The sequence below is a fragment of the Paraphaeosphaeria sporulosa genome (genome assembly GCF_001642045.1).
Source record: "Paraphaeosphaeria sporulosa strain AP3s5-JAC2a unplaced genomic scaffold CC84scaffold_3, whole genome shotgun sequence".
In the NCBI taxonomy this organism is placed as follows: domain Eukaryota; kingdom Fungi; phylum Ascomycota; class Dothideomycetes; order Pleosporales; family Didymosphaeriaceae; genus Paraphaeosphaeria; species Paraphaeosphaeria sporulosa.
Genome location: NW_017253362.1, coordinates 2,190,154 through 2,212,740, shown reverse-complemented (window position 1 = coordinate 2,212,740; position 22,587 = coordinate 2,190,154). Strand labels below are relative to the sequence as shown.

Below are 22,587 nucleotides of genomic sequence, written 5' to 3'. Positions count from 1 at the left end.
GGGGACTTGGAATGGAGCTTGGATTTCGGTGACACCGGGACGTTTTTCGTTTTCTTCGGATTTTAGCCCTTATTGGCAAATGGGCATGAGGAGGCTAACTGGCAGCGACTGCATATTTCGCTGCATGTCACTTATCCTTGTTAGCACGTTGAGGTGCCATGGGCTGGGAATGGTTTGATGTAGGTGCTGGGGTGAAGGATTCTCCTGTGTCGGCATGGAATTAGGATTCTAGAAGCACTCGGTGTTTGTAAGTTTTAAGAGACTAGTATGAAGCTGGTCATGGCCTTTTAAGTTAGGCAAGGAAGTACGTCGTATATTGTAATTCATTTAATGCTATGCGAAAGATACAACTGAAACAAGATGCTATTAATGGAAGTCATTTCTCATAGTCAGTAACTCACAATCGTCTAAAATGCTCTTGGATGTTTCATAGCTTGAAGTAGCAATGAAATTAAAACTGTAGGCATCGGACGCTCAGCTCGCTTCGATATACTACATATTGACTCGCGCATGGACTAAACAGACTTGAACACAAGAGGTTACATCACTTCATTTCATTTCTCCGTGTTATAGCACTAGGCGAACTAACAATTTACCAGGTGTAGGGCACGGTGCTTGCATATTCGCTCACTCAAACTTAACTTTTCCAGTGATGTGGCGCGTAGGCAAAAACATAGGCGACCAATATAAGTAGCAGGGAGTGAAATCACATGTATAGGCACAGAGCCTCCCGACATCGGAGGATGCCTTTGAGGTATATACAACATTGTAATGTCACCCAAGACGTGAACCATAGTTTCGGTGTCTAACCAATAAGAAACCATAAATGCATTGTTCTATTAGCGAGATAATGTTATCGCAAGAACCACCAATCTAGTCGTCATCAAGTCCAAAATCCCCGCTCTGTTCACTCCTCAACTTAGTTTCCCTTTCTAAAAACACAAGTAAGAATCCCAGTCCCGCAATCGCTGTTGCAAATATCCAAACAATCTTAAGACTGTCTGAATACACGCCAATAATCTGTGCCTTCAGTGGCTGCTCGAATGCGTTGATGTATGCGCGTATTCCATGGTCATAGGCAGCGCCGCCACTTAGCTCTGCTCGCACAGTGGCGTCGCTGATGCGCGGTAAGAGATGCGTGATCTGGGAATTGAAGATGGCAGCGGGAACGGATATACCCCATACGACACCAAACTGACGCACAAAGGCCCATGTCGCGGTTGCGGCGGCGGTGTCGGCATCGGAGAGCTCGGCTTGTACGGCTGGAAGGAGAGTGCTGAGGCTAAAGCTGTAGGGACTGTTAGTACCTTGTGCTATAGGATGATGGGGATATAGGGCAGTGCGCACCCTGAACCAACGGCGACTACCATCTGAACCATTATCCATGCGACTGGTGGACTTTTGTGATTTAGAGTGATGAAAAAGCCCAGACCAACTGTGATAATTCCAAAGCCGGCGATGTGTAGGGGCTTGTAGCGCCCGATCTTTGAAAGCACTGCTCCAGAAATTGCGGAGAATGGGACAAGAACAATGACTGTAGGTAGCATTTGAACACCGGATCTTGTTGGAGTAGATAGCAATACAGCTTGTAGATAGACGGGGAGGAAGTAGATGACCAGAAGGGTAAGAAGGGAGTGAATGAATGTGATAGCGAAGGCTCCAGCCGAAGTTCGGTTCCGGAAAAGTCGGAGTGGCATTGTTGGATGTATGCAATAGCTGCTTTCTTCATAGAAGAGAAATACAGCAAGTCCTGAGAAACCAAAGAGGAGAGTGACGATAGTGTTGTAGCTTTTCCATGGCCATAATGTTCCGGCATAGGTGAGAGCGACGAGAATGAAGGAGACTCCCGTTATGAAGAGGATGTTCCCGCCGATATCGATCTGGGCAAGTTTCTCTTGCCATGTCGAATTCGTTTTGGGAGTTTTGACGCGAAGGAAGAAGAAGAGAAGAACTATGGAGATGCCGCCTATAGGGATATTCAGGTAAAACACCCAACGCCATGCTGTCCTCTCGACGATGATACCGCCGAGGAATGGCCCTAGACCAGTTCCGACAGAGATCGCGCTAAATACCAGTGCCATGAATTTCCCTCGGTCGATAAGAGGCACAAGGTCGCAGACGATGAGATTGACGAGCATATTGATTCCTCCACCGCCGATGCCTTGAATGACGCGTCCAAATATGAGGATACCCATTGAATGCGCACCGCCGGAGATCCCGCTTCCGAGAACGAAGGAGCACACGGCGAAGAGAATCAGAACTCGGCGCCCAAATATGTTAGCCATTTGCCCATACAGTGGTTGCAAGACAGTCGATGCAAGAAAATACCCCGATGAAGCCCAGACGTAAGATGCTCCACCACCAAGCTCGCGGACTATAGTTGGCAAAGCGGTGGATGTAACTGTTCCTTCCAGTGCGACCAGTAGACTGGTGATACATAGCGAGAAAAGGATGAGGTAGAACTTTATGTTGTATCTCTTTGCTTTCCGCTTCTCGTCTTCATTTGAATCTTGTGGCTGTTCTTGCATCTCTACGTAGGACGGGCGGCGCAGTGAGGCGCTATTCTCATCTACAATATCAACGGCATCCAGTCGGCGGAACCCTTGTCCTTGTCGAGGGTCTCCCCATCCATTGTACTCTGCCGCTGCGTAAAACGTTTCGCTCGCCCGGCTCATTCGTTTGCTGATGCGATTGGTGGCTCGACTTTCTGTTGTGTCTCTTCTCGAAAGATTTCGAGGGATGGGCGTGTTGTTTGCATCTAATTGTGACTCCCGATTTTCGGATTCGATATAAGCAGCGCTTCGTTTGGATGCTCTTTCATTCTGAGGTCGACTGGTCGTGTTCGCGGTTTCTTCTAAAGGATCAAGATATACCACGCTTCGTCTTGGTTCGGATGGCGAAGATCTAGCCGGCGAAACTGTAATGTTCAAGTCTTGGAGATTTGAAATGGGTTGTTCATTCGAGGATGGAACCTGCCGCCGCGATGGCCGAGCTTTGACCTCAATGATGAACTCTCTTCCATCGCCTGCATCAAAGGTTGCCATAACAGATGTTTTGGAAGTGGAAGCCAATAAAGAGATGATTCAACTTTGGTAATTCATATATCATCTAAAACAGACTCTTGCTTCACGCAATAAGAAATTTTCTCATATGATTGCATTGACTTTATCGATATGCTTTCTTCTTTAGAGCCTTGTTCACCATATCGCCACACACTGTAGCCTGCAAACAAACAAACCTCGTAGTACAATTGTTAAACTTTCGGATCCGAAACGCGCACAGGTAGGCATTCCTCGTACTGCCGGAGTGGTTTTCAGCACAGATCGATTCGCTGAAGTGTCTTGCGCACATGGCTATGGCGTCGGTGCCTGGGTCTGAAACAAGCTTCCGGGCTTACGGACTTGTTCAGGCTTCCCTCGTGGTCGCTGAGGTGCGATGCATGTCATCCTTCTATCGGGCTTCTAGAAGATCTTGGCATGCATGTGCTGGCTAACCGGGCTTGGAGCCTTAGGTTCCGTGCCAACGATTCGCGCAGGAATAAGCATAGTCTATTTACAGACATTCGCATTGTCTTCCTCGTTTGTTGCTTCGTATACCGTCACTAGCAATCTTTTATTGCACGGCCTGCATCAGCAAGGATTAGTGAATTTCCGTGGCGCGTGGCGGTGTAGGAACAAGACAGCCTCAGAGCTGCTAAAGGGTCTCACTTTCCGCGCGTTGATCCCTGTGTAACAAGCATCGGGTCCAGCTTTTAGGAACGCCACCTCCAACGCCATGTCCAGCCCTATCTCCAGCAGCATCAACTCCGGAGATGGCAACGTTATACGGACGCACGAGGAAACTGCGGACCATCCGAATAGCAGATGCAGCAGACTTCAGCTTCAAGTGAAGGAGACCCTTGGATCGCAAAGGACTATAGTAAGGCATTGTGAACTATAAGAAGGACTGTAGAGATCAGTTATCGAACCATCAAAAACGAGAAATCGATCCAGTCACCTGAAAATATATTCTTTACTCATCACTTGTCTTAAAGTTGTAACTGGCGCTCAAATCTTGACTTCAAAATCTCCACACTTGAAATACTGCAACATTTCAATTCAGACCCCGACTATCCAAAATGATTCAAAGCACCTTCTTCGTTGTTGCCTCTTTGACTATGTCAGCTCTCTCTTTCCCAATGAGCATCCAGCAACGCTCAACAGCCGATATACCAACATGTGGCCCCGAGCCACAAGCCTGTATATGCCCAGCTGGTTCATTCTTCCAAGCATCCAGCAGCTATGCCATCTATCCGGTAGCTGCTAAAGAAATCACTCGAGTCACCGGGCAATTCCTAAACACCGCATGGTTTGGAACCAGCCCGGACCATGTCACCGGCTCAAGCACAACGCCTGGTGCCAAGCGATTCCTCTACGCTGGTCTTCCCGGTGGAAGTAGCGAATATCTCATCACCGAACAGTTGACCAAGTTCGAGCCTCGCACCACCCGCGGAAGAACCAATGTTGGGTATTACATGAAGTTCCAGATGGCGGATGCACCGCTCACTTACAACAAAACGGATGGCACTCAGGGCCTATTGGCTGGAAGCTGGGATATTGTTGATGTTAGGGAGATCAATGGGCAGACATTGATGCTTTGGAGCATCTACGTTTGCTTTGGCGACGCATATGGTAAAATTCTATACTTCAAATTATAGCCAAGTATTCGCTGATTAGTGTCTAGATATTCAGGGCTTCCACGAGTCGGCCATGAAGAATGTCACCCAGATATTGAAGCAAGAACGCAAGATGCGTGGTGATATGATCGGCCCAATATCTTTTTAAGATTCAACAACAATTTTCGTTTTGGCATTTTGTTTGCATGCATTTTCTACCGGATTTGTCCGATTTTCTTGTGCTAGCGACATGAGATTAGAACTTGGGAGGGCCAAGTCTTATAATCCTACGTACGGGTTGCCGGGTTTACGGGTTGGGTAGGCAGTGGACGGGCTATGGAAACCGTACAGATAAATGCCAAGAAACTATATCGATGTCGATACCCCTTTACCTATATATAATAGGCGTCGTGGCCAAAACTCTAGAGGACGAGTCCGAGGTTAAGCTCCTATGATAACCGAGCACTGTACACAACGTGGCAGATCACCTTTGATCGGATACACAAACTGAACGCGGCTTCTGCGCAACTGCTTAAGCTATGGGCCTATTGTAATAAGCAAGACGTGTGGTTTGAACTTGTTCAACATGTGCGCTCTACAGATAACGAGTTAATGCGGAAGCTTACTAAGGACGAGTTAAGTTTCAACGAGGCAGTGCGACTGCTTTGCTAGTGCGGCCTAGCTCATCTGGAACCCTCACTTGGACAGCTCTCTAGCGGCGGCTTCTTCAACATGCTGCAAGACTTGAACATTGCATCACGAATGGTAATGTGAGTGTTGGTGGGATAGAATGGGCAATACACAGGCTATGCAACCTCTACACTAACCAAGGCGAGGAGGAAGATACTAGGCTTAGATCACGAAGAGACGCTTAGTAGCACGGCAATGATAGGTGCAGTTTTTCTTGCTGGGGCTCGGTGGACAGAAGCCGAAGCGCTGTTTGTGCAAGTGATACAGACGAGAAAGAGGGTGATTGGGGAGGAGCATCCCGACACACTGATCAGCATGGCCAACCTGATATTGACGTTTTGGAATAAAGGTCGGTGGAAGGAGGCCGAAGAGCTGGAGTTGCAAGGAATGGAGACGAGAAAGAGGGTGCTTGAGGAGGAGCATCCTCACACGCTGACTAGTATGGCCAGCCTAGCGTTGACGTACAGAACCCAAGGCCGGTGGGACGATGCCGAAGCGCTGTTTGTGCAAGTGATGAAGATTCACAAGATGAAGCTCGAAGCAGACCATCCTGACACGCTGACCAGCATGGCGAACCTAGCGTCGACGTACTGAAACAAAGGCCGGAGGGACGATGCCGAAGCGCTGTTTTTGCAAGTGATGAAGACGAGCAAGACGAAGCTCAGAGAAGACTATCCCTTGACGCTAACCATCCGAAATTTTCGAGTAACATGCCTTCAATCCGGTAGCTGAAACTGCAATAGCACTAACCGGTTGGGGATCAGATGACGTTATATGCAACGTTTCACATAACGTTTCTAGGTAAAATCGTACGTTAGTGAGATTTGTTGTTGGCACACCCTCGGAATACTGTTCAGCTGTTCAAGGCGCAGAGGTATAGTTGCCCTGGATTCTATTCCATCGAGCAAAGCAGGCATCTTCTGTCTGCAGAAATTAGAGGTGTCAGATTCTCCACTGCTCTGTTCATCTCTTATTTTGCAGCCAACCTTCCAGCCAATCATTCACCCACTCAACCCCTTGGACGAAAAAAATGCGGGGCCCCGACCTCTCCAAAATTGATCACAACAAACTGCCGCCAAACGAATCAATCGCTACGCAAGCCATAATAACAATGATGGCAACCTTTACGCTCGCTCTTGCTACCCTTGGCATGCGAATGTATTGCAACTTCAAGCGCTTGCGTAAACCAGGCTGTGACGACGGAACCATCATCATAGCAACCGTAATAGACCACCCCAATCCTGATTTTCAATTCAATATCTGACTTTGAATAGATATGCTCCCTCATCCAACTCATCCTCAACACCCTCTTCCTCCATCACGGCCTCGGCCGCCACGTCGTCTACCTCACCCCCCACCAGATCATCCAGTCGTATAAGTTCTCCCAACTAGTCATTTTCCCCTTCATCTTTTGCACGGTCATCACAAAGATATCAATTGCATTTATGGTGCTGCGGTTGACGCAGGAGCAGTGGATGAGGTACTGTATGTTCGCGCTGATAGCAAGCTTGGTGATTGTTAACGGCGGATGTGTGGTGATACTTTTTACGTATTGTCGACCGTATTATGCGAGTTGGGATATTACGGTAACGGGAGAGAGGTGTTGGAGTGGAAGGGTGCTGGCGGTTGCGTCGAGCGTGCAGGGTGGTATGTTGACAATTGACCCCATCGCCCGAGCAGAGTGACTGCGTACTGAGAATCGTCTAGTGTGGTCCATAGCCACCGATCTGATATGCACATCCACACCCCTAATGCTGATCTGGAAGGTTCAGATGTCGATAAGCCAGAAGATTGCAACGACCATTCTCATTGGTTTTGGATTGGTCACTACCGGGTGCTCCGTCGGGCGCTGTGTCTATTACGCCACTACGAAGTTTAGCCAGGATCAGACGTGTAAGAGATTCTTCTAATCAGTAAAAAGAGAAGGTTTCTGACGAAGAGTAGGGAGTGGTATTGATCTTGTGATTTGGACGACGCTGGAAGATAATATAGGCATCTTTGCTGCCAATCTTCCGTCGTTGGGATTCATGAGGAAGAAGATTTGGGAAAAATTCAGATCTATTTCTTTCTTGCGGATCCTGTGCATTGTCTCGTCGGGGGGGTACCGAAGGAATAAAGGAGTGTCTTCAGGTGGCGAACAAGAGCAGGCGTAAACATACGTTTCGGGCTTGGTCCTGGAATCAGGTATAGACATCAGGGTTGTATTTTCTTTCTTCGTCAACCTTGAATATTAGAAGAATGAATCTCAAGTTTGTAACGATGTGAAGAAATCATTCCATGGAGAAGCTTCGGCTGGCGACTTAACCCATAGCTTTTTTCGCTTCTATTGTCCTACCCCCAGTTCCTATGGCCAACCTGGCCTGCATCGCGCGCTGCTAGCAGCTTGTTGGCCATATTGCGTACAGCTGCGTACGTAGGCGCAAATACGCGTTCATCTAGGTCGAGTATATACCCAATAGTTACCTCCTTTTCTAGCTTGGTACGCCTCTTCGAATTAGGCTGGCAATTGCGTCTGGAAGGCTTGCCAGCGCGTCGGCAGCTAAGTGTAGCTCGAGAGACATTAAACGTCTGTGCAGCGACTGCCTCTATCTGAATTTGGTTCCAATTAATAGCTGATATCGCAAGCTTTATATTAGCCTCATGGGAAGCCCAAACACCATATGCACTACTGCGCGATAGCCTCCTCTTTGGACTCAACCAGCGTTACCTGAGTCAAGCATGGCTCCTCCTCTTGTGTTAATGCTTCCGTCTTGACCAATTTCTTAGTTTGCTCTTCCACCTGCTTCTGTGCTTGTTCCCGCTCCTGCTCCTTTGCCTTAGCGAAATGCTCAAGCATTGGTCGTCCACCCTTCTCATGGAAGAAGAGGTTTAGGTACATCCATGTTTCCTTTCCGTAAGCCTCAGCCCTGGCAAACATTTCCTGCTCATAAGCACTAGTTGGCTGAATGATAGTTGACACGCCTTGCTCTGGGGACTGATCCCAAACCTCCCTCTTCCACTGCTTTAGCTTGAGGCCTAGGGAGAGAGCGTCTTCCATGGCAACGTTGACACCGACACCAGCGAAAGGAGTCATGAGATGAGCAGCATCCCCGATCAAAGTCAATCTGCATGGATGTCAGTAATCTGAGTTGTAATTGTGAACCTTAATTTGACTGACCCTTGCCGGTGGGCCCATCGGTGACCGAGCGGCAACATATACATTGGCCTTGGCGCCATCTCATCGGCCAAGAGGATCAGGTTTTTCGCATCATCGTTGAAGCCATCGTAATACTTTTCAATGAACTCCTTCTTCGCAGTCTCATGCGAGGACCAGTCAATGCCACAGGTCGTCTGCCAGTCTTCTGGTAATCTCATGAATCCGTATGATCGAACACAGCCGTCTCCGTTGCGCTGCGACAAAACTGTAGTATTGGATCCGAGCGTCAGACACATGCCTTGTCCGACGCGCCTGCTTAGCGCCAGATCAACGTTGTCGATGCTGCAGAGTTTAGCGTCGACACCATTGATGCCAGAGTAAACGGGCCTCTGGTCGGTGAGCAGATGTCGAACCTTGGACCACGCACCATCCGCACCAACAACAAGATCAAAGCCAATTTCGACGCTGTGCTCGAAATGCAAGTCGTACTTCTGGCTGGTTCCTCCTACGCTTGTCTTCACGGCGAAGAGTTTGTGACCATATTTGAGGGTTCCAGGTGCGAGAGAGTCTATGAGCATGTCTTTGAGTTGTTGGCGATCAACCTCTGGACGGCCGTTGAAGGAGTCGGGACGGCGCTCCCCATAGCCGGAACCCTCGTCAAGGAGGATTGTTCCATTCGGCTCGTAGATCTTGAGGACTTCGCCCTCAGTGCGGGCTACAGCCAAGAACTGATCGTAAAGACCGCATTCTCGCAGAGCGCGTTGAGCAGCCCCTTCATGGAGATCAAGGCAACCGCCTTGGTCACGAGCATACCGATCTTGCTCGAGGTCGAAAATGAAGCATGGAATGCCATTGATTTGAAGGAGACGAGCAAGTGTCAGACCAGCAGGTCCGGCTGGAAATTATTGTTAGTGGGTTTGTGATCCAGTCGGCGTAGTTTACATACCACCGATGATTCCAATGCGTGGGGAAGACATTGTGATAGGATTCAGCCGTGAGATAGCAAGTTCACGATTGGAAGTCGAGTTTGGGTATTGCTTTAAGAGCTCAATTAGTGTTTTTGCTTTTGATCAGGGAATTTCTTGGAGACTTTATGGAGCAAACGTGTGAATGCAAAAGTAGGCTGATAGGTGAGAATAGAGGATGGGAGCCAATTGTTGTTTTGCTGGTGAGAAGCGGAAAGGGCGATTCTCACAAATATACTCTGCCCCCGGCCCCGAGATACAAAATTCACACAGCAATGCTTTCATTGTTTTCGTCCTGATTGCATGTTCGATTTTCGGATCCGGCCCGGCATCGCATCTATGGTGCATGGGTGTTTACGCAGGACACTATCGGAGCGGAGTCTGACATTACGGCCTGTGCGTCACGATGTCGAACGTAACCTCACGCTTCCTCCGCTGCTGGATCTTATTTTCCTCTTACTGTGGTACCCGGCATAAGTGAGGTGACTGGTCGGTGTAGTGGCTTGTGGCCTTAAACCCTTCAAGATAGATTAATCAGCCGGATGTCCCTTCCTGATTGGCTACAAACGCGCTCCTTGGACTTAGCCACCCCTGTTACGCAATGACTTTTGCACTGACCAGTCACCTCAATTACGCCGGATACCACAATACGGCTCTTAACGCACCCGGACTCTCGTGAAGCACTGGAAAACAAGGGCCCTTGGTATGTGTCCCTGCGATGCGGCTCTTGGAATCCCCGCGAGGTTCTTGATCCCTGTCAACGCTCATTCCGGGTGCCACGTCAGAGCTGAGCCACGAGACACCTAATTAGTCTTGCGCAACATTGAAGGACAGCTCGCTTTCGCTATGTCGGATATACTTTCAATGAGCACCGCATTGGCCTTGAAACGTTGAAGCCTATCTGTGCACCGTATCGACCTGTGCGTCGCATCCGTCCAGCTAACCTTTGCGCAACACTGACCATCTAAGCAGTCTAAGCTTTACGCACATCAGCTCTCCGATGGAGCAGGCAAATAGGCGATCAGATTGTGAAATGCAAGATGTGAAGCTTCTTCCATAGGATGATGCTTATACAAAAGGTGTCGCCGTACATTGGCCTTATCATCATCCCACCACAACACCCCCAACACAACCTCGACTACCAAGAAGAAGAAGAAGAAGCTCAAATTCATTTGTCCAATTTCGATCATCAAGCAAAAATCACCGATCATTTTCTGGAGCTGACAAAATGTCACGACGTGCATCTGACACTCCAAACCCTGTTCGCTCCTTGCGACGTCTTTCCATCCAGACACCATCCTATATTTCCACTCCAGCAGTGTCAATCGCAGATGTAGTCGTGAGTCATGTCGCTCGGCTTGTCGGCTTTCCTGTTCAATCAATCGACACCCAAGCCAGCTTTATAGGTCTTGGCGGACATTCCTTGCTCGCCGTAAAGCTCGCTGCCCTCTGCAAAAAGGACGGAGTCAAGCTTACTATCGCCAACATCCTTCTGAGCAGTTCCATTATCGAAATATGCTCTTCGGCATCATTTCTCGCGCCAGTCGCAGCTTCTCCCACAGCTCGTCGGAGATCTTCCGTCCACTTGGCCTCAACGTCTCCAACACTGAGACGCAAATCAATCCAGGAGCTGCAGGTGCCATGCTCACCCACCAGACGCAGAGGCTCGCGGCAAGGTGATATGTTCAATATGCGTATCCAAGAGCTCAGCCCTCCAGATTCACCTTCGGGATCGCCCCACATGACGGAAATGCAGCTCTCCTTTTTGCAGAGCTACATCAAGAACCCTGGGTCGAACATCATCAACTTTTATGAGACCTACAAAATATGCGACATACCCGCGATGAAGGCAGCATGGAAAGCTGTGATTGAATCCGAGCCGATCTTCCGAATGAGCTTTGGAGCAGAGACCGATCAAAGTCAAGGAGCCTCTCTGTCACCGTTCAAGTGGAATGACATTGTCTGCGATTCGCATGAACACTATCAGGCGGAACTAGTCAAAGATAAGGCTCCAAGCCACATTGAATGTTCCTTCGATTGCATTACGAACCCTATTTCCTCAACCAGCACCATTGTCTGGCGTGTTCATCATGCCTACATCGATGGAATGTCTGCCCAGCTGGTGTATGAAAAGGCCCGCATGTGTTTGATGGGACATCGGCCCACATCAGGAGCCGATTTCAATAGCGTCAGTAAGGGCGTTCAGTCCCTTCAGCATGCCAGCAGGGAGAGCAATCAAGCTTTTTGGAGACATCAAATAGAAAAACATCCTCAGCCAGTAGGAGAACTTGCACTGAAAGAACCAAAGGTCCCCGCTTCAGCTGCCGCAATCGAGAACGTCTCGTTTGTCATACCAATCAATAGAATCTCAGCCGCAGCCCGAAACGCAGGCGTTTCTCTCGCAGGATGGTATCAAGCTGCTTGGGCAATGGCTTTGTCTCTTTACAGCGACTCATCGTCCGTTGTTTTTGGCACAGTCCTCTCGGGAAGAAATCTCCCCCTCGCTGGTGCAGACGACACAATTGGTCCCCTCATTAACACCCTACCTTTCCACGTAACGATCGATCCGACGCAGACCGTGACAGATTTCCTGCAGTTGGTTTTCGCGCACTCAGTAGCTCTGCAGAACGTCCAGTTTTCGTCCCCTGAGGACGGGTACACCCGTTCTTTCTCCTCAGCTCTGGCTATGGAATTTGATATGGAAGCTTCCGATGAGCATCATGTGAAGCCCGTTGGCACCTCCTGGTTCAGGGTCATTCCGGATATGCCTCTATCGGTGTATCTCAGCGCAAAAGGGACCCTCCGCCTCTGCTTTAAGCCTTCAAAGTACAGTAAGCAAGATATGGAGTTGCTGGCTGATCACTATCGACGCGCCATTCTTCTGCTATCAAAAAAGAAGACGACATGTATGGGCGACCTCATGTCTCGATTGTTGACAAAGGGAAGCAAAGAAACGTTGATGCGGTTCGGCAATTGCAATACAGAGGACACTTCTTTGAGCTCGATAAAAGATGACCTCGTCACACTCTTCGAGAAGGCAGCCAGGGAAAATCCCGATGCGATTGCCGTAGAAAAGGGCGATCTTTCTTTGACCTACCTCCAGTTGGCAGAACGATCCGGTATGGTTGCCAGCGCACTAAAGAAACACATTGCACCAGGAGAGGTTGTTTGCGTCCACGCCGATCGTTCAATCAATTGGATCGTCGCAATGTATGGTGTCCTGAGAGCCGGCGGCGTCTACTCTGCTCAAGATTCTGCATTACGTGCCCATATCCGTAGCATGAACTTTGAAACTGCTGGAGCTAATATCTTTCTCGTCCCAGGTGAGGCGGACAAGACCGTCAAGCCGGAAGTTTGTCAACTCTGCCTATCAGTCGACGAGCTTCTTGAGACAGAAGTCGAGCCAGTGGCTCACCGACCAGCACCACGCCAGGATGATAATGCCTACCTTTGCTTCACCTCTGGGTCTACGGGGAAGCCGAAGGGAGTCATGTGCCACCACGCCGGTTTGGTAGCATTTCAAAGGGATCTTGAGGTCCGCCTATTTGCTGCTCCTGGGCAAAAGATTGCTCAAGTGATGTCCCCGGCATTTGACGGCAGTATCCACGAGATATTTTCTGCTCTATCATACGGTGCAACTCTCGTGTTAAATTATGGTGCTGATCCTTTTGCGGCACTGAGAAGGTCCAACGCAGCCACTTTAACGCCTTCGGTTGCTAAAGTCCTCGATCCCGAGGATTTCCCCGAACTGAAAACGGTTTACGTTGTGGGTGAGCCTGTGCCACAATACGTTAACGACATCTGGTCCGCAGCCACTAACATGTACAACATGTATGGACCAACTGAGGCCACTTGCGGGGCGACTATCCAACGTCTTCGCCCAGGCTTGCACGTCACTATTGGGCCTCCCAACCCAACCACTCGGGTCTACATTCTTGACCGCAATCAACAATTGGCACCCCCAGGCGTCATCGGAGAGATCTATTGCGCTGGTGTTCAGGTCGCGCGAGGCTACATGGGTCGGCCTGATCTAACGGCGGAGAAGTTTTTGCCGGATACCATTTACCCTGGGAGAACCGGTGAGATGATGTATCGAACAGGTGATCGTGGCTTCTTCAACCACGCAGGCGAAGTTGAGTGTCTTGGGCGAAATGATCGGCAAATCAAGCTGCGCGGGTATCGCACCGACTTGAACGATATTGAAATGCGTGTTGCTCAAGCCATCAAAGAATCTACTGCAGTGGCCATTTGCCAGAAAGAGGACTATCTGGTTGCGATGATGCAACCAGAGATGCTTAATATTGCGGACGTTCGCACCAGAATCTCGAGAGTGCTTCCAACACATGCAAGTAAGTGAACCGTCTACCTTCTGAGTTTGATATTTGCTAACATTCATTTCAGTCCCACGAATGATAACGGCTGTTTCCAAGTTTCCAATGACGCCAGCCGGAAAGCTCGACTACAAGGAGATCGCGGCTCGAAGTGGCGTCGCGGTGTCGAGTTCTACCAATTCAAACCCACTTTTGCCCACTGAGAAGTTGGTCGCGCAAGTTTGGCGAGAGCTGTTGGCATTGGCACCCACAGAGGAGTTCACTAAAACATCGAACTTCGCAGAACTTGGAGGTCACTCGGTTCTCCAAATTCGTCTTACAGGAAGGCTCTGCAGCGTCTTCAAGATCGAAATTCCGATGGCAAAGGTAATTCAATGCGCAAACCTTGCTGAGATGGCTGCAAAAGTCGACCAATTTCGCTCTCGTTCAAATATCGCCGACCCATCACCAAAGTCAGAGCGCCTTGGGGCTTTTAGAGTTTCTCCAATAGAAGCTGAATGGTTTGAAAAGTATGAAATCAAGCAAGGCTGCTCGGCCTTCAATGTTACTTTTGCCACAAAGTTGAACCCTGAGCTTGTCGACATTGACCACTTGACAACATCTTGGAACGCTGTCCTGGCTCGCCATCAGATATTCCGCAGCAACTACCATCGAGATGAATCGCTCCCGGAAAGAGTGAGGAGATCTTACGCACGATACGCTCCACAGGTGGAGCAAGTTGATCACTTCTATCTCTCGGAAGAAGTTAATCGTCCGTTCAATCTTCAGCGAGAGTGTCCTATCCGCATTTTTATTTCCCATGACACCATGCTGGTCTGTATGAGCCATATCATTGCCGACTTGACAACACTACAAGTGGTGCTCAAAGAAGTCGTCCAGTTCTATGATGGATGTGGTCTTCCCAAGCTTCAGAGGAAATATGCCGACGTAGTGACCTGGAACAGACCCGCAACTGCCTCACAACTGCAATGGTGGCAGGAATACCTTCAAGGGTGTAATACTGTGCCGCATAACCTTTCTCATCTGCCAAAGCGAACCAGTTACGATGGTTTAACTCGATATACTCACTTACCGAAATCTTTGGCTCAGCAAGTATTCCAGTACTCCACAACTACGAAGACAACTCTCCATCAAATGGCTCTTGCTTCTGTTTCCTTGGCCTTACAACGAGAGAGCAACAGCACTGACATTGTCTTGGGCGCTCCTTATTTCAACAGACAAGCTGAGGATCTGGAAACCGTTGGACTTTTCCTCGAACCTCTGCCAATTCGAATTACTCATTCGGAAGATTCTGCTTCCACCTTCATCCAAGATGTTCAGAAGTGCAGTCAATCTGCCATTGCCAACGCGATTCCATGGATCCAGCTCCTGGCTTGCGTGGGCGAAACCCAACATAACTTCCCCAACCACGCCCTCCTTGACATTATGGTAACATTCCATGATGACCGCGGCTCACCCAAGCTCTCCATGGAAGGTCTGAAGCCGCTTATAGCGTGCGCAAATGGCTCTAAATTCCTTCTTTTGGTCGAATTTACGGCAATTGCAGATGACTGCGTAGTATTAAGGTTGGAATATGACAACACTCAAATCTCTAAGACGGAGATCGCGAGAGTGGAGGCTACAATGCTCAAGGCACTGGAGAGTATTTCTGCAGAAACAGGCTATAACGAGCTTAAAAAGGAGTTGAGGGAGTTCAACGATAAGGTGGACGATTTATCGGATGGAGAGTTTTTTGATTTGGAAATTGAGGCACTCAGACTGTAAGACTTTCATTTTGGATTTGGTTTCACTCTTCCTTAATGGGATGTTGGATAGACTTTCATTCTCATATAGCATAAATAAAGTTTCTTTATGAATTCTGCTCGCATACACACTTGAGTCAATAGTAATGCCTGACAGTTATGCCATAACCCCATCCGCCCATCTCTGGTTTTCTCGTCCTGCGTCGGCACGTGCGCCCTCGAAAAACCCCATTTACCCCCTGTTTCTAGCCCGAAACGGATGCGGAGGGGCCTGGGCGTCGTAGGGGCCACCCCCATCAACACATCAACACCCTCTAACTTCCTCTATGCATCTATATCTTTCCCTTTCTTCCTTTTTATAGGTATTTCATCCTTCTGCTACTGCTTCTCTTGTTACATGCTATTCTCCTGTCTCTTCCACCTGCTTCTGCACAATGGCCTCTACGATATTAACACCAGAGCACAAAACGCGGAGAGCGGATTTCCTCCAAGACCTGACTGTCTATTGAGGTATGGGTCCAGCCGTGGTCACTGAGTTCTCTGACTGCTTCTTCGCGTAGGGCTTGTATTAGGTCTGGATCGCTGCGATGGCGCTTGTGTATATTGCGGCGACGATGAGAAAGAAGATCTTTTGGGTGATTTCTTCGGGTCGTTTCTCTCGCTCTGAGGAAGACTCGGACAGCCATTAGAGGAAGTCTTACGGCTGGTGGACTTCGTGCGAGTCAGACTTTTCAGCCATGGTTTGTCGTTGCCGTTGTTCGATGACGGGTGTTAGGAAGTTGTTGACTTGCGCGATGTCAGAGCCCGTCGCTATTGTATGTAATGCACTAAATCATTGTAGAACTATGCTCAAGATCGATCATGTGGCTCCGCCCCGACAGAAAGTACCGCATAGCCGAAGACGAGGCTACGCTCTATCACCGACCGAAAGGGTTTAATACCAGTAGCCGACATCCTCGGCATCGGCGCGCTTTGACATCGGCGAGTCGGTTACACGTGCCCGAGCCCGTGATCACCTTCCTCCATTAGTGCGAACGACACCTGGTCTCAATCTGAGCTGATTGTGTGGCGCTCTCGCCGCACCATCTGCCAATTGATCACAAGCTATTTCTTTAGCATGAACGATGGCTTAGTTTAGCCGAAAGTAGTTCTATCCCTTGCTCTAATACGAGGCACTCATCTTTTGGGCTTTTCGTTTCGCAACCGCGAACGCCGTGTCCCTATAAAAGATCTCGCACAGCGAAAACGGACCTCTCTCTACAATAGTCAACATTGCCGACACCACATCAACATAATGGTTTTTAGGGTCTATCTACTCGCTGTCAAGGCCCCCGGCATATCACTCGAGGAATTCAAGGAGCAATGGGACGTTCACCACCTCAACCTGCTGAAAGAGATTGCCGGCGATGCCTACCCTCAAACGCACTGCCACCACTATCCGAAACAGCCAAAGGCCCGAAGGACGCCAAGTACGATGGTATCGGATATCCGGAGTTCAAAGACAAGGCGGCATTCTTGAATCTCAGGGCAATTACAGGGACTCCGGAGAACACAGAAAGGCTCGAAGCCCATGACAAGACGTTCTTGGATATGGACAAGATTCAGATGTGTATTGTAGATAATGATGAATGAAAGACGTACGCGCTGGTCACTCTGTGAAAACAACGAGCTTATTGGTCCTAAAATCTTCATTTACTTGCTCACTATACATCATATTTGAACGTGGTGATGAAATAATACGTTGAACTTTCGTCAATAATCATCTCCAAAATACGTAACTTTTTTTCCGTAGCTTCGTCTATCTCCTTGGATCCTGTTCAAGCTAGCCGTCCAATCTTTACTGATCAAGCGAGCAGCACCAGCTAAGGATTGTTGCTGCGGCGGTACTTGTTTGTTAAGGGGTCATGGTAAGTTACGGAGACTTGGGTGGCTAGCTGTGTCGTGGATCCGACGTTCTCCATAGGAATGCGATCACTAGAATTTGACTCTGAGTCGACCGAATACCCCACTTCGCGCTCGATGCCAGTCTTTAACCCATTCTCTGATCCGCTGATTCGTGCCCAGGGTGTGAAGCGCGAGTGGCCTGATGTGCTGCTATAGCCCGTAGACGACTTGGAACGTTTGGAGAAGCGACTCGTGGAAAATTCAAGGAGTTGCTGGTAGGGGCCACGGACGAGGTGCTGGACTGCGGGTTGCATGGCAGGTAAACATGCATTGATAATTCCAAGAGTTATTTCAAGCCCGGACCACAAAGCGTCTTCGACAACGCCCATGGTGAAGTTTATCTGGTTGTGGGGCTTGGAAAACTTAACCACGTGGTATGTTCGCCATGCTGTAGCGAAGCAGACACTGAAATATATTAGATCACCAAGCAAACAAGATATTCACGCCTAGAGCACTTACAAACTACCTAATCCAAAAATGAGGCTGATGGTAATCTTCTTGCGTGTGTTTATCTGCAAAGTCCAAAGCATAGGCATTGGGAGAATGAGAATGCCGACATCGAGTACGAGGTTAAAAATGGCGCTGAGAAAAAATTTGAGCTGAAGGTTGCCACAGTGCCGAGGCACGTCTGGACCAAGCTCCCAGTTGTACCTGAAAGGACGGCAGGTTGCGAGCCAGGCGATTGTGCAGGCAATCAGGTAGGCCGAAGTCGCCGCTTGAAAGAAGTTGATGGCAAGGCAGAACTTCTCCTCGGGAGCGAAGACTTGCAGGAGGAAATCAAGGATGGAGAGTCGAATAAATGAGTTGGCCCAGGATTGCAGGAGCCAGGCCGCAAAAAATGCCTATAAAACATTTAAAGTAGTTCGAACAGAGATGAAGTGAATGAATTAGCTTACCTTTCGAATGAGTAGACGCTCATGGGGTGCAACTTGAATGATAGGGTAGCCGATACCGGCACGCTCGGCAACTGGGTGAGGAAGTCAATACCGCAAGAACAAAAGCTTTCCCTTTCTGAGCCGTTATGGAGCCCTACCTAGCCAGCAAATTGCGATATAGCCAGTTCCAAAGATGGAAGCAATGAAGATGAAGTAGTCAGACAGCCGCCATGAAGACTTCTTGATATATCTTGACCAGGCTCTGAGGAGAAGTACCAAAAGATCTAAAATGTAGAACGCCGTGATGGGTGCAACCAGTATAACGGCCCTATAGTGCATAGTAGCTCTAGAAGGGTCGATCCAGCCTCCTGGGGGAGGTACCATCAATGGATTATGATGAGCAACTGGTGTTACGCTACCCAGCGTTGGTGATACTGTGCCACTCATGGTTGATGTAGTTAAAGAATCTAAGAACCCATGCAGACGCGTACAGAAACATGCGAAGCACAAAGAACGTCCAATAGATGGGAGAGGAACGAAATTCAATGATCCCAGCGATATCCGTCCAGTGTGGTTTCATAAGTGAGCGAGATAAGCATTTCCACAACTCCCCATCGAATTGGTGGAAGGTGGGCCGTTCATATTGGATGTAAATTAACAAACCGTAGCCGGGTAGCATATGGTTCCATAATTCACCCGATGTACAATCTCCTTGCATCTGGCGAATCGATTCCGTAAATCCAAGAGGGTGGTCAGCCAGATCAGGCCACGCTTACCATGGTGCGGCTGAGCATTAATAATAGGGGTACAAGAAGACGCTAATTGGTGCCTGCGCCGAAATACTATTCTCCATCCATCTACCCAGGTACGCACGCCTTGCCGAAGTAACACTAGAGAGGATCGGACCAATATTCTAAAGTTACCATATCCAAGTGCTACGTTGGCCATCGGCGTACCTCACAAGTGGGACATTCGGCGAGTTTGGACGACAGGGTTCGGATCTGTGTAACCTTCGGTAGATGAGGTCGGGCAACACGGTTCGGATCTTGAAAGCGGGGCAGCTCGGATGACAGAACCACGGACTGGGGCCCAAATTTCAAAGTTATAAGTTCCCTCTCCCGGCAATCTGGTCGCTCAATAGATATCCCTGGACCGCTCTGTGTTCGGATCTGATGCCTTTTTTTTCTGCCTAGCCTGCTTGACCTGCCGACATTGTACGCAACTCAGACCACCGGGATGATATGAAACGACTAGCAAAACAGTATAAGATAAAGCGATACTGGACTACCGCCTTTCTATCCACAGAATCCAAATCATGCCATTGTAAGCTTGACATGTATTGATTACCAAACTGCAGCTCACGAGAATAGTCACCTCTACTTACAATTCCTTGCCTCGCCTGTGTCACATTCCCTCTCTACATCATGACTGTTTCGGGCCCTCCTGCTGAGGTGGCCATTATTGGAGGAGGTTTGGCCGTAAATGATGCATCCGACAGACGTTAACGCTACTGGTCAGGGCTACACCCTTGCCCTTGCTTTGCATCGCCTCCACATACCATCTATAATCTATGAAGCACGCTCTAGGTACTACAACCCCGGCGGTGGGCTCATGCTTTCCCCCAACGCCTTACGCGCTCTCGACAGTCTTGGCGCGTATAAGCGTTTGCTCGACAAAGCACTGCACTTTGATAAGCTATATTTCAAGAATGCCAAGAATGAGACTACAGACATATATTACTTCGGCTCAAGGACCATCTACGGATACCCGGCTATGCGTATGATGCGCAAAGAACTGCTAGATAAGCTATTGGTGATGCTGCGGGAGCGCAATATTCCAGTGTTTTTCGACAGCGCCATGGCCACTGTTGACTATGATAGGCCGGACCTTGATACCAAGGTCGAGTTCACCTTAACGAACGGCTAAAGAGCTTCCGCTTCGCTCTTAATTAGTGCTAACGGCATTCATTCTACGGTGCGCTCGACCTGCTTGCCGGAGGCACACCCCACGTATGCAGGCATCCTGGGCATCAGCTGCGTCGTGCAGCGATCACAGCTTCGCATTCCCGACAATTACGGCTTACCAGCAATCGCTATGGGCAAGCCGGGGGGCTTCTTGCTTATCCCACAAGAACCAAAGAACCAGATGGCTCTGAGATCTATATCGGGGCGCAGCGACTGCTCCCAGAGTTAGATAATTAAAACTCTCTTCGCAAAGACAAACATAAGCTTTACAACACGATACATAAAAATCAGACTGATTGGCCGGATATCGTGCAATCGGCCCTGGAGGCTATACCACCGGATATAATGGGATTTTGGGCCTTTTACGGCCTTGCTCCATTATCATCGTGGCTTTCCGAATCAAAGCGCGTTATCTACATCGGCGATGTAGCACACGCCATACGGCCTACGGTTAGTCAAGGCGATAATCAGGCAATTGAGGATGCCTGCTCCCTAGCATCCCTTCTCTCCAAGCCGTCGCCAGCGGTGCATCTGGAGGAAGCTGCGGCGTTGTGGCAATCATATCGCCAGGAGCGCATCCGAAAGATACTTGACTTGACGCAGCAAATGAACGCAAAGCGACTACCTGAGGCAGAAAAGGCCAAGCTACCTCCGAATGCCATTTGGACCGACTCTTCATTAATGCGTGGAGAGGGTGGTGAGCTTCGTTGGTTGTATGATCCCGACATGTCGGTCGAGGCCGAGAAGTGGGCACAAGAGCTCACGGTCAAAGGTTCTGCCTAGGCTTTTCATGCCCCATCCATTTCGTTAATCACTAACGATTGAAGAAAGGGACGGGAAATTTATCTCGGTCGCCGAAACTGGAGCTTACGCGGTGACGACGGCATAAGCCTGAGGACTCACTCAGAGTCCAGACTTTGGTTGATCGCTTATCGCCGCGTATAACCAGAGTCCAGAATTAAGGAGCTGAGACAAGGCAAACATGTCTAAGACCTTCTGGGGACTTGCGTCACTTGCGTCCCATTCTGCATAAGGCTCCCTTGCATTATTCAATAACGTATCCAGCAAGCGAGCTACGCACCCCACCGACTTTTCACGTCACGTCACGCGACCCGGTAAATTATACTTGACCAACTCGTAGATTATACTCGACTGTGGACGCTATGCCCCATCATCGCCATCAACCCACTTAATGTTCTTAGCTGCATTAATGCGTCAGCGGTTGTATATTGACCTATATCGTAGCCATATTACATTATAACTTGCCTGCGTGCTCGTGCAGAGACCACTATATTTTAGGACTACTAGAGGTCCGCGTACTCCAACCACTATATTTCTGGGACTATAAGGGACCTACTATAGGCTCTAATCATTATATTTCTAGGACCTTGACAACGTAATGAGCGCAGACACAATCATTTCTAGGACTATAGGGTTATAGTATAGTATACTTTAGCATTATACTACATAATATATAAATATAATTACTTCTAGGCGGTAGCGGTATAGTAGGTATAGTACTTCTTATTATACCTATTATATATAACGCGTGCCTACTCCTCTATATAAGCCTTATAGCTATAGCGTTTACTCTTCTTCTTCTCCTCCTCCTTAGCCTTAGACTCTACATAGGTATTATTAGAGAGCATATACTACTTACTATTATGGGCTAGATGCTTAAGGAGCTAAGATAGCCAGAATGAATATTTATAAATTTATAAAGAGTTGAAGTTAAGCTTCTACTACCGAAGTTATATATCTACCCCCCGAAGCTAACATTAGGTCTAAGGTCCTAGCTAGTCCTAGGCTAAGATAAGACCTCTAGGGCGTAGCCCATTATATACCCCCCTACTCTACCCTCCTAGGGGTTATTCTATAGTGGGCGTAAGATCCGCTATATCGCGGACTTATATAGGCTTATCCATTTAGGCCTCTAGTATGATGGGCTACGCCCTAGAGGTCTTGTCTCGGCCTAGGACTAGCTGGGACCTCAGACCCAATGTTAGCTTTGGGGGGTAGATATATAACTTTAATAGTAGAAGCTTAACTTTAACTCTTCATAAAATTATAAATATTTATTCTAGCTATCTTAGCTCCTTAAGTATCTAGCCTATAATATTAAATTCACCTCTTCTCTCCACTACTAGTATTAGATATAAGGGCGTGTACTAAGTATCTTACTATTATTAGATAAGGGCCTATGAAGTTACCTTAGTACGGACAGTACTCCGGGTAGGAGGTAGTAGGAATAGCTAGCCATCCGCCCTTATATTAGATATGAGGGCG

At 48.6% G+C, this 22,587-nt stretch overlaps 9 protein-coding genes across 9 annotated transcripts; 6 read left to right on the top strand and 3 right to left on the bottom strand.

The window, feature by feature from the left end:
* Positions 1-873: 873 nt before the first annotated feature.
* Positions 874-2,675, bottom strand: CC84DRAFT_1215131 (MFS general substrate transporter; the record flags this gene model as incomplete). The annotated part of the gene is made up of 2 exons (XM_018182697.1): positions 874-1,288; positions 1,348-2,675. The coding sequence occupies 2 exons, from the start codon at positions 2,673-2,675 to the stop codon at positions 874-876; spliced, it is 1,743 nt and encodes a 580-aa protein (XP_018039012.1).
* A 1,502-nt stretch (positions 2,676-4,177) lies between these two features.
* Positions 4,178-4,823, top strand: CC84DRAFT_1087216 (uncharacterized protein; the record flags this gene model as incomplete). Its single annotated transcript, XM_018174189.1, has 2 exons — positions 4,178-4,670; positions 4,723-4,823. The coding sequence occupies 2 exons, from the start codon at positions 4,178-4,180 to the stop codon at positions 4,821-4,823; spliced, it is 594 nt and encodes a 197-aa protein (XP_018039011.1).
* A 563-nt stretch (positions 4,824-5,386) lies between these two features.
* CC84DRAFT_1240007 (uncharacterized protein) lies at positions 5,387-5,938 on the top strand (the record flags this gene model as incomplete). The annotated part of the gene is made up of 2 exons (XM_018184000.1): positions 5,387-5,419; positions 5,486-5,938. The coding sequence occupies 2 exons, from the start codon at positions 5,387-5,389 to the stop codon at positions 5,936-5,938; spliced, it is 486 nt and encodes a 161-aa protein (XP_018039010.1).
* A 520-nt stretch (positions 5,939-6,458) lies between these two features.
* CC84DRAFT_1174094 (uncharacterized protein) lies at positions 6,459-7,254 on the top strand (the record flags this gene model as incomplete). The annotated part of the gene is made up of 3 exons (XM_018180074.1): positions 6,459-6,566; positions 6,619-6,991; positions 7,052-7,254. 3 exons carry the CDS (start codon positions 6,459-6,461, stop codon positions 7,252-7,254), a joined length of 684 nt encoding a protein of 227 aa, XP_018039009.1.
* Positions 7,255-8,009: 755 nt separating this feature from the next.
* Positions 8,010-9,555, bottom strand: CC84DRAFT_1240000 (FAD/NAD(P)-binding domain-containing protein; the record flags this gene model as incomplete). The annotated part of the gene is made up of 3 exons (XM_018183999.1): positions 9,427-9,555; positions 8,502-9,375; positions 8,010-8,448 (listed from the first exon to the last, which is right to left on the bottom strand). The coding sequence occupies exons 1-3, from the start codon at positions 9,455-9,457 to the stop codon at positions 8,010-8,012; spliced, it is 1,344 nt and encodes a 447-aa protein (XP_018039008.1). The 5' UTR covers positions 9,458-9,555.
* Positions 9,556-10,673: 1,118 nt separating this feature from the next.
* Positions 10,674-15,543, top strand: CC84DRAFT_1239987 (acetyl-CoA synthetase-like protein; the record flags this gene model as incomplete). The annotated part of the gene is made up of 3 exons (XM_018183998.1): positions 10,674-11,041; positions 11,156-13,794; positions 13,847-15,543. The coding sequence occupies 3 exons, from the start codon at positions 10,674-10,676 to the stop codon at positions 15,538-15,540; spliced, it is 4,701 nt and encodes a 1,566-aa protein (XP_018039007.1).
* A 1,184-nt stretch (positions 15,544-16,727) lies between these two features.
* Positions 16,728-17,044, top strand: CC84DRAFT_1162550 (uncharacterized protein). The gene has a single exon (XM_018178021.1). The coding sequence runs from the start codon at positions 16,813-16,815 to the stop codon at positions 17,035-17,037; it is 225 nt and encodes a 74-aa protein (XP_018039006.1). The 5' UTR covers positions 16,728-16,812; the 3' UTR covers positions 17,038-17,044.
* A 246-nt stretch (positions 17,045-17,290) lies between these two features.
* CC84DRAFT_1203964 (uncharacterized protein) lies at positions 17,291-18,943 on the bottom strand. The gene is made up of 4 exons (XM_018181869.1): positions 18,496-18,943; positions 18,359-18,429; positions 17,922-18,304; positions 17,291-17,867 (listed from the first exon to the last, which is right to left on the bottom strand). Exons 1-4 carry the CDS (start codon positions 18,782-18,784, stop codon positions 17,381-17,383), a joined length of 1,230 nt encoding a protein of 409 aa, XP_018039005.1. The 5' UTR covers positions 18,785-18,943; the 3' UTR covers positions 17,291-17,380.
* Positions 18,944-19,822: 879 nt separating this feature from the next.
* Positions 19,823-21,084, top strand: CC84DRAFT_1239972 (kynurenine 3-monooxygenase; the record flags this gene model as incomplete). The annotated part of the gene is made up of 3 exons (XM_018183997.1): positions 19,823-20,236; positions 20,336-20,525; positions 20,555-21,084. 3 exons carry the CDS (start codon positions 19,823-19,825, stop codon positions 21,082-21,084), a joined length of 1,134 nt encoding a protein of 377 aa, XP_018039004.1.
* Positions 21,085-22,587: the final 1,503 nt, after the last annotated feature.

What these genes read in the sequence shown, in the direction of transcription:
- CC84DRAFT_1162550 (XM_018178021.1), top strand. Translation starts at nt 16,813, where the DNA reads ATGGTTTTTAGGGTCTATCTACTCGCTGTCAAGGCCCCCGGCATATCA.
- CC84DRAFT_1203964 (XM_018181869.1), bottom strand. Translation starts at nt 18,784, where the DNA reads ATGAGTGGCACAGTATCACCAACGCTGGGTAGCGTAACACCAGTTGCT. An exon ending in TATCGCAATTTGCTGGCTAG is followed by an intron (nt 18,430 to 18,495) that starts GTAGGGCTCCAT and finishes TTCCTCACCCAG; the next exon opens with TTGCCGAGCGTGCCGGTATC. An exon ending in ATTTTTGGATTAGGTAGTTT is followed by an intron (nt 17,868 to 17,921) that starts GTAAGTGCTCTA and finishes AATATATTTCAG; the next exon opens with TGTCTGCTTCGCTACAGCAT.